Source organism: Erythrolamprus reginae, chromosome 2, assembly GCF_031021105.1.
Source record: "Erythrolamprus reginae isolate rEryReg1 chromosome 2, rEryReg1.hap1, whole genome shotgun sequence".
NCBI lineage: Eukaryota > Metazoa > Chordata > Lepidosauria > Squamata > Dipsadidae > Erythrolamprus > Erythrolamprus reginae.
Genome location: NC_091951.1, coordinates 20,009,267 through 20,019,230, shown reverse-complemented (window position 1 = coordinate 20,019,230; position 9,964 = coordinate 20,009,267). Strand labels below are relative to the sequence as shown.

The window sequence follows — 9,964 nt, the reverse complement described above, 5'->3', positions numbered from 1 at the left end:
AATTTTCAACCCATCTCCAGTGGACTCTGGATCAGACGAAAAACTGAAAAAGGCATAGAAACAGTAAACGATATTAAATTGTTATATTTAACTGTAGATTTAGTTACTGGTTGTTGATAAATGGATGTGTTACTAGTAATCCTGAGTATGGCTACTATCAGATAGCATCCCTGCAGAATAGCATCATTTGCATGCAAAACTGCCAGTTGCTTCTCGTCCCCAACCCTAGAAATATTTCAAAATGGCTTCTGTGTGGAAGAGCAGAGAGCCTTCCTCTTTTGTTGAATTCTTCTTAAGTGTAGCATCTACAACCAGACACAACATTTTGTCTGTGGTTTGACCAAAATGAAATAAAAGTACAACAATTACTTCCCATACTCTGTTGATGGAGCCTAAAGTTACATTTTCCTATTGTGTAGCTGTCCTACATTGTTGACTTATTTACAAACAATGCTATTTCTAAGATTCATTTCAGAAGTAATATTAGTAAATCAGATATTCCTTGTTCTTTCATATGCCATTTCTGTTTCTTAATTAAACTTCCTTAGGGAATAGGCCAGAGATAGCTTCTGGCTTACCTCGCTGCTGGTTTGCATCCTCATGTCGTATAGGCAGTGCTAAAAGCCCAGCTTATTCACAGAAGCGAAAAACAAGATGGCAGCACCCGTTCGGGGTGGGTGGGTGTCCAGCTGGCCATTAAAGCCTTACATGGCTTAGGGCCAGGTTATCTTCGAGACCACCTTCTGTCACACAACTCCCAGCAACCAGTGAGATCCCAGAGAGTTGATCTCCTCCAGGTCCCATCAACTAAATAGTGTCAGCTGACGGATTGGGTGGGGAAGGGCCTTCTCTGTAGCTGCCCTGGATCTGTGGAACCAATTACCTCCGGAGGTCAGGACTGCTCCCATCCTATTGGCCTTCCAAAAAGCAGTTAAGATCTGGCTTTTCCAACAGGCCTGGGGCCGTTGAGCTCGCAGTTATAATCGATGAGATCCAGCCATGGAATGATATGTATGGGTTTTAATTGTTCTAATGCTTAAGATGTTTTTAATATTGTATTCTATTGTTAAGCTGCCTGGAGTCCTTTGGGAGTTTGGATAACTTTAATTTAATTAATTAATTAATTAATTTATAAATTTAAATTTATATTAATGAATGAATTAATTAAAATAAAATATTAACTTTAAAAAAATTTAACATTTCCAAGGCTGTCTGGATTCTAGAATATGTATCTTAATAAGCAATAACTTTCTGAATCAATTCAATTTAAACTCCTGAATTAAAATTAAAATGGAATTCAGTGCCAGGAAATGTCCTAAGCCAGTGATGGTGAACCTATGGCACAGGTGGCACACAGAGCCATATCTGCTGGCAGATGAGCTGTTGCCCTAGCTTAGCTCCAACATGCATGTGTGTGCCGGCCAGCTGATTTTTTGCTTGCACAGAGGTTCTGGGAGGGTGTTTTGGGCTTCCAGAGAGCCTCCGAGGGGATGGGACGTTTTTACCCTCTCCCAGTTGCAGGGAAGCCTTTGGAGCCTGGGGCGGGCAAAACACAAGTCTATTGGGCCCACCAGAAATTGGGAAACAGGCCGTTTCCGGCCTCCAGAGAGCCACTGGGGGGTGGGGGAAGCTGTTTTCGCCCACGCCAGGCATTGAATTGTGGATGTGGGCACTCATGCATGTGCGATAGCACACACTTTCGGCACCTCTGGAAAAAAAGCTTCGCCATCACTGTCTTATAAGCAAATGATCAAGTTTCAATCCTGAATTACCTTCGCAAACTTTTTTTTGGTGAAGCTTTGAGGAAATCCTGCCTGATTGATGTAGGAATGTACACAGTACTGACAACATTCTTTTAATTTCAAATTACTATAAGCAGACTACAGTTCATCAAATCTTGTATGACATCTCTGGTGATAGTTTGTTTGTTTGTTTATTTATTATTTATATTTATATGCTGCCCACTCCAATAGGATTCAGTTTCCGTTACTTACAGATACAATAGTACCTCTAGATACGAGCTGCTCCACATGCGAGTATTCCAAGTTACGAGCCACGACGGGAGCGAAATTTCTGTTCCAGACCCGAGCTCAAATTCAGGATACAAGCCAAGCTTCCACTACGTGGCGTAAGAATCCTTGCTTCTGGTTATCTCCGTGGGGAAAAACAAAGTCTAAAGCCATTTGTTCCAGATACGAGTTGATCGACATACGAGCTCCGTTCTGGAACGAATTAAACTCGTATCTAGAGGTACTACTGTACTTCCATATGCAGTGAGGTTTCTCCTGTTTTCTTAATTATATGTATCAGTTGAGTTTGTCTAAGAAGATTCTCAGTTCCTGGTCGTCCCAAAAGTGCTTTTTCAAAAGGCAAGTTTTTCCTTGAAGACGTTTTGCTTCTCATCACAAGAAACATCTTCAGTTTTGACCGAATAGTGGAAGATGGATTTATATTCCTTCCAGTTATCTGGTCGTTAGTGCTATTTCTGAGAACGGTTGAGGCCACTTGAAGGTTTATCTCTGCCCTCAGGGTCACCTGAACAGTGCAAATTCGTGTGGAACTGCTGAAAGGACTATGGCGGACTCAGTTACCTCTCATACTAAGAGCACTGATAGAGTCTCTCTCTGGTATGAGTTCTTTGATGGCTCTTCAGATTTCCTGCCTGCCTAAAATACTTCCCGCACTGTGAGCATTTGTAGGGTTTCTCTCCGGTGTGAATCATCTGATGTCTCTTCAAGTTAATGGATGTGCTGAAACACTTCCCGCAATGCGAACATTTGTAGGGTCTCTCTCCCGTGTGAAACCTCTGGTGGGTCTTCAGGTATCCCGACTGACTGAAGTATTTATTGCAGTGAGAACACTTGTAAGGTTTCTCTCCCGTGTGAAACCTTAGGTGCGTCTTCAGGTATCCCGCCTGCCTGAAATTTTTCCCACACTGGGAACATTTGTAAGGTTTCTCTCCGGTGTGAAACCTTTGGTGCAACTGCAGACATCCAGCCCGGCTGAAACACTTCCCACACTGAAAACATTCGTACGGCTTTTCTCCGGTGTGACCTCTCTGGTGTAGTTTCAGGTTTCTTTTCGAACTTAAGCGTTTCCCGCACTGCGAGCATTCGTACTGTCTATTTTCAGTCGGGCACGTTGAGATTCCCCTGGGCGAGTTTGCGCGAGTAACGCTTTCCTCACATTCGGAAGACTGACGAGGTTTTTCATTCTGACAATGGCTTTCTTTCCCATGTTCAAAGAATGTGTGTGGTTTCTCACTTTTTTTGGCTTTCTCCGGTAGCCTAGTTGAGGAATTAGGCTGGACGTTTTCTTCGGAATTGGGATGTTCTATATAATCTTGGCTGGAATGGATGACGTCAAGTTCTACTCTATAGCGATACCTTCTACCGTATTTGGAGAACATAGGCATTTCTTCCTTACTGGGCCTACTAGTATTTTGGATATTTTCGATACATTCATTTTTTCTCTCCTCTCTTTCTGTTCTCTCCTGGTTTTCCAATTCATCTCCTTCACCCTGCGTTTTCACAATCTTTTCCTTATTGCTATAGCTTGTCTGTGGAGCTATGCTGCATGTTTCTTCTGATGCATTTTGTCCATAATATGAATTATCTTCATTAACCTCACATTCTCTTTCATCCTCTGCAGAGAAAGAAAGAGACATTTTAACCAGTCCACACTCCTTTACCAACCTTTTCTGCTTTTTCCTTAAAGCATCCATGAGCCCTGGTGGCACAATAGCTAAAGCACAATACAGATAGTCCTTGAATTATGACCATAATTGATCCTAACATTTCTGTTGCTAAGTGAAACATTTGTTAAGTGAATTTTGCTCCATTTTACAATCATTTTTGCCAGGGGGGAGGAGGGAGGGGAGTGAAAAGTAAAGGGAAGGGAAGGAAATGAAAGGAAAAGAAAGGAAAGGCGGTTGCAGGAGAATTTTACCTTTCTCCATCTCACAATTTTCTCTCTTCATAACCTCCAGAGATTTTTCTTCCATGTATAAGAAATCCATCTGCTCTTCTTTTAAGGAACCCTGGGGAAAAAGAGGATGCTGCAATTCAGAGTGAAAGGACTGACTTTATACACATATTTTTTTAAAAAAATCTCAGCCGTTCTTTATTAAAACAAGCCCAATAACAATTACATGTGACTTCCAACCATGTCATCCTGAAGGTGCAAACAGTGGTTTTTCTGCAAGCATTTGAAAAAGTCTGCTTGGATTGGGGTAGGCTATAAATCAGTGTTTCTCAGCAACTCTAAGAAGGGAGGATAAAAGCTATGAATGGTTTCTCATTGGGTTTTAAACGGTCTTTTATATTGTTTTTTAGATGTTGTGAGCCACCCAGAATCTGAAAGGAGTTAGGCGGCCGATTAATTAATTGATTGAATTAATAGATAGATAGATAGATAGATAGATAGATAGATAGATAGATTCAATTCAATTCAATTCAATTTATTAGATTTGTATGCCACCCCTCTCCGAAGATAGATAGATAGATAGATAGAATGATAGATAGAATGATAGATAGAATGATAGATAGAATGATAGATAGAATGATAGATAGAATGATAGATAGAATGATAGATAGAATGATAGATAGAATGATAGATGATGATGATAATAATAATAATAATAATAATAATAATAATAATAATAATAATTTATTGGATTTGTATGCCGCCCCTCTCCGTAGACTCGGGGCGGCTAACAACAATAATAAACACAACATGTACAATCCAATAATAAAAAACAACTAAAAACCCCTATTATAAAACCAAACATACACACAAACATACCATGCATAACTTGTAATGGCCTAGGGGGAAGAGCTATCTCAACTCCCCCATGCCTGGCAGTATAAATGAGTCTTGAGTAGTTTACGAAAGGCAAGGAGGGTAGGGGCAGTTCTAATCTCTGGGGGGAGTTGGTTCCAGAGGGCCGGGGCCGCCACAGAGAAGGCTCTTCCCCTGGGGCACGCCAAACGACATTGTTTAGTCGACGGGACCCGGAGAAGGCCAACTCTGTGGGACCTTATCGGTCGCTGGGATTCGTGCGGTAGCAGGCGGTTCCGGAGGTAATCTGGTCCATTGCCATGTAGGACTTTAAAGGTCGTGATCAACACTATATATATATATATATATATATAGATAGATAGATAGATAGATAGATAGATAGATAGATAGATAGATAGATAGATAGGCATTTCATACAGTCCCACTCGCATGAGCATCACAAGCAATTGCCGTCCGACTTGCACAAGTGTCACAGTGGCTTGTCCCCCGCTAGCGTCACAGCAGCTCATGGCTCCGCTTGCATGAGCGATGTGGGTGCTTGTGGCCCTGCTTGCATGAGCATCACAAGGATTCACGTCCCCATTGTGCCCCTCCCGCAAGCTATCCACTCTTTCCTTCTGCTCTCTATCCCAATAGCCCATTATTATACTGAACTAAATCAAGGAACGGTGAGCTTGAATTTCTTTCTCACCCATTCATTTTTCCCCCCGGGACTTTCTTTTTTTCTCCTATTCTCTATATTCCTTTACACCTATTTGGCTATTTATTTGTTTTGCCAAGTATGTATTGGTGGTGTACAAAGATATAACAATGTTTATATACATAATACAAGTAAAAGAAGAAACATTAGGACAGGGGATGGAAGGCACAGTGGTGCAGTTATTTACGCCCCTTACTGACCTCTTAGGAATCGGGAGACGTCATCAGTGGATAGTCTTTTTTTTTTTTTTTTTTTTCAATTTTTTTTATTATTTTTTTCATAAAAACAAACAAATACATACAAACAATAAACATAAAGTGGGGGTATATTTCCCCCGCTTCTTTTGAAAGTATACATTCAAATATAGAAAAAGAATACATAGTTAAATATATGTTAACTATTATAGTAAAAAAAAGTTAATAAATTTGAGTTAAAGTTTTACAAATCTTGATGTGAGTATTAAGTAGGGTTAGTATAACATAATTACCAAAAAATACCTTTAATATAATCTTAATTACTATAGTAAAATAGTGTCAAACCTTCAATTCAAACAATAAAGCTAAATTCAACTATTATGCATCTTGGTATATTGCTTATACTTATACATACATACACTACTATATCATAATCGTCAAAAAGTCCTTTTAAACTAATATTAGTATTATTATCACCTAGGTAAAAACTAATACAAAAAAAAAAAAAACAACTAAAGATATATCTTATTTTTTCTTATCTATCCATTTATAGACATTGTTCCATGTTTCATAAAATTTAGTATCCTCTTGATCGTTTAATCTTCTTGTCATCATATCCATTTCAGCGCAATCTAATATTTTACCTATAACCTCTTCTTCCTTGGGGATTTCCTCCCCTTTCCAATTTTGCGCATATATTATTCTAGCCGCAGTTAATATGTGTATAATTAAATAAGAGATTTCTTTCTTATAGGTCTGATTTGTAACACCTAGTAGATAAAATTCCGGGGTATTATCTATATCTTGCTTTATTATTTCTTTTAATATTTTTTCAATCATTTTCCAATATATTTTTGCTTTACCGCATGTCCACCATTGATGATAGTAGGTTCCTATATCCTTCTTACATTTCCAGCATATTGGGGATGTTTTAGGAAACATTTTTGCTATCCTATTTGGTGGAAGGTGCCATCTATAAAACATTTTGATTTGATTTTCTTTTAGGGAAACTGATTTAGTCATTTTCCAATTATTAATCCATACTTTCTCCCATGTGTCTATATCTATTTCCTTGCCAATATTTCTACACCATCTTATCATAGTATCTTTTAAAGTCAACTCTATATTTTTATGAGCAATAAGTAGTTTATATATTTTCCCTATCATTTTTGTTGAATTAATGGTGATTAAAGTAGTTAAAGGATTTTTACTTTTATTAAAAATGTAAAGAGTTTTATCCTTCTGATATCTAGATCGGATCTGGGCGTAGTGCCACCAATCTATTATTATCCCTTCTTCTTGTAATTCAATTCTAGATTTAAGCTTCATCTGATCATTTAGTAGTTCTTTATATCTATAAGTTATTTTCCTATCCTTTGTAGACTTTGGATGTACAGTGATCCCCCGTTTATTGCGTCCCCAACCATTGCGAACAGGGTACTTCGCTATTTTTCAACCCGGAAGTCAAAAATACCATCTACGCATGCGTGCCGGGCACGCATGCGTAGATGGCAGCGGCTTCCCTGGGTCTTCCCCCTCTTGCTGGCGTCAGCGAGGAGTTTCCCCACCGCCCACGCAAACTCCTCGCTGCCGCTCGCCCGCCCTTCGCCTGCCCACGCCGTTCGCTCCCCCCTCTTGCTGTCGGGAGGGCGAGAAGCCCTCCCCAGCACCCGCTCGCCCGCCCTTCGCCCTGGCGGAGAAATTCCAGCCCCCACCTGGTCCCGCCCGATCCTCCTCCCTGAGGCAGCTCGCCCTCCCATGGCCGCTTCCTCCACCCTCTATTGCAAGCCTCTCTCCTCCCATATTCTGCCCCCCTCCCAGCTTCCAAGCCGCATTCGCCTTCCTCCGCCACCACCAGCATCCAGCTCCCGGCCAAGCAGCCAGGAAAGCCGAGCCGGGCGTGGCAGGGAACATCGGCGCGGGAGGCAGGAGACGGCCGCCGTCACCGCCATACGCGGCTCGGCTTCCCTGGCTGCTGCTCCGGTCGCCCGATCCGTCTCCTGCCTCCCGTGCCGATGTTCCCTGCCAAGCCTGGCTCGGATTCCCTGGCTGCTTGGCCGGGGGGGGGGGGGGGCTCGGCCGAAAGGAGCTGGAGACGCAGAGCTGAACACACCCCTTCATCCCCAAAGGCCGGCCTTTTTGTCTGGGAGGGAAGATGACGTGCCGGTGGCACAGGGGCGAGGGGCGGGAGGCAAATCGCTGCGTCTCCAGCCCCTTTTGGCCGAGCCCCCCCCCCCCTCCGGCCAAGCAGCCAGGGAAGCCGAACTGGGCTTGGCGGGGAACATCGGCACGGGAGGCAGCTTCTGCCGGACATGGGCAATGGGCGGGACAGAGAAGCGGGGAGAATCAGGAGGCTCCTTTGGCAGCTGGGGGCTGCCTGGCTTTGTTGTTTTGGCTGCAGCGGGTGCCAGGCAGCCTCCAGCCGCCAAAGGAACCTCCTGATTCTTCCCGCTTCTCTGTCCCGCCCATTGCCCGTGTCCGGCAGAAGCTGCTGCCTTATTGCTCTTTGCCGGCGGGATGCAAAGTGCTGGGGTGGGAGGGTGTCCTGACAGCCCCCCCACCCATATGCTTCGCCTCCCGCCGGGCAAGAGCGCTCGGGTGGCAACTTCTTCTAGATACGGGCGATGTCCACGCTCTCTCTCGCCGCTTTGGAGCCGAGTCCGTGAGCGAGTTCGCTCCCGGACTCGGCTCGAAGGCGGCGAGAGACAGCGCCAGGAACGGGCCTGTCAACGCTCTCTCTCGCCGCTTTGGAGCCGAGTCCGTGAGCGAGTTCGCTCCCGGACTCGGCTCGAAGGCGGCGAGAGACAGCGCCAGGAACGGGCCTGTCAACGCTCTCTCTCGCCGCTTTGGAGCCGAGTCCGTGAGCGAGTTCGCTCCCGGACTCGGCTCGAAGGCGGCGAGAGACAGCGCCAGGAACGGGCCTGTCAACGCTCTCTCTCGCCGCTTTCGAGCCGAGTCCGTGAGCGAGTTCGCTCCCGGACTCGGCTCGAAGGCGGCGAGAGAGAGCGCCAGGAACGGGCCTGTCAACGCTCTCTCTCGGCGCTTTCGAGCCGAGTCCGTGAGCGAGTTCGCTCCCGGACTCGGCTCGAAGGCGGCGAGAGACAGCGCCAGGAACGGGCCTGTCAACGCTCTCTCTCGGCGCTTTCGAGCCGAGTCCGTGAGCGAGTTCGCTCCCGGACTCGGCTCGAAGGCGGCGAGAGACAGCGCCAGGAACGGGCCTGTCAACGCTCTCTCTCGGCGCTTTCGAGCCGAGTCCGTGAGCGAGTTCGCTCCCGGACTCGGCTCGAAGGCGGCGAGAGACAGCGCCAGGAACGGGCCTGTCCACGCTCTCTCTCGCCGCTTTTGAGCCGAGTCCGTGAGCGAGTTCGCTCCCGGACTCGGCTCGAAGGCGGCGAGAGACAGCGCCAGGAACGGGCCTGTCAACGCTCTCTCTCGCCGCTTTCGAGCCGAGTCCGTGAGCGAGTTCGCTCCCGGACTCGGCTCGAAGGCGGCGAGAGAGAGCGCCAGGAACGGGCCTGTCAACGCTCTCTCTCGGCGCTTTCGAGCCGAGTCCGTGAGCGAGTTCGCTCCCGGACTCGGCTCGAAGGCGGCGAGAGACAGCGCCAGGAACGGGCCTGTCAACGCTCTCTCTCGCCGCTTTGGAGCCGAGTCCGTGAGCGAGTTCGCTCCCGGACTCGGCTCGAAGGCGGCGAGAGACAGCGCCAGGAACGGGCCTGTCAACGCTCTCTCTCGCCGCTTTGGAGCCGAGTCCGTGAGCGAGTTCGCTCCCGGACTCGGCTCGAAGGCGGCGAGAGACAGCGCCAGGAACGGGCCTGTCAACGCTCTCTCTCGCCGCTTTCGAGCCGAGTCCGTGAGCGAGTTCGCTCCCGGACTCGGCTCGAAGGCGGCGAGAGACAGCGCCAGGAACGGGCCTGTCAACGCTCTCTCTCGGCGCTTTCGAGCCGAGTCCGTGAGCGAGTTCGCTCCCGGACTCGGCTCGAAGGCGGCGAGAGACAGCGCCAGGAACGGGCCTGTCCACGCTCTCTCTCGCCGCTTTTGAGCCGAGTCCGTGAGCGAGTTCGCTCCCGGACTCGGCTCGAAGGCGGCGAGAGACAGCGCCAGGAACGGGCCTGTCAACGCTCTCTCTCGCCGCTTTCGAGCCGAGTCCGTGAGCGAGTTCGCTCCCGGACTCGGCTCGAAGGCGGCGAGAGAGAGCGCCAGGAACGGGCCTGTCAACGCTCTCTCTCGGCGCTTTCGAGCCGAGTCCGTGAGCGAGTTCGCTCCCGGACTC

At 46.8% G+C, this 9,964-nt stretch overlaps 1 protein-coding gene across 1 annotated transcript in view; it reads right to left on the bottom strand.

Annotated features, from left to right (window-relative positions):
- Positions 1–1,839: 1,839 nt before the first annotated feature.
- LOC139159227 (uncharacterized) overlaps positions 1,840–9,964 on the bottom strand; it is a 50,698-nt gene continuing 42,573 nt past the window's right edge. The window contains exons 10-11 of the mRNA XM_070736574.1: positions 3,949–4,039; positions 1,840–3,645 (exon numbers count right to left, since the gene is read on the bottom strand). Of these exons, the coding sequence (XP_070592675.1) occupies positions 2,600–3,645; positions 3,949–4,039 (1,137 nt within the window). The 3' untranslated portion in view covers positions 1,840–2,599. The remainder of the gene's footprint in view (positions 3,646–3,948; positions 4,040–9,964) is intronic.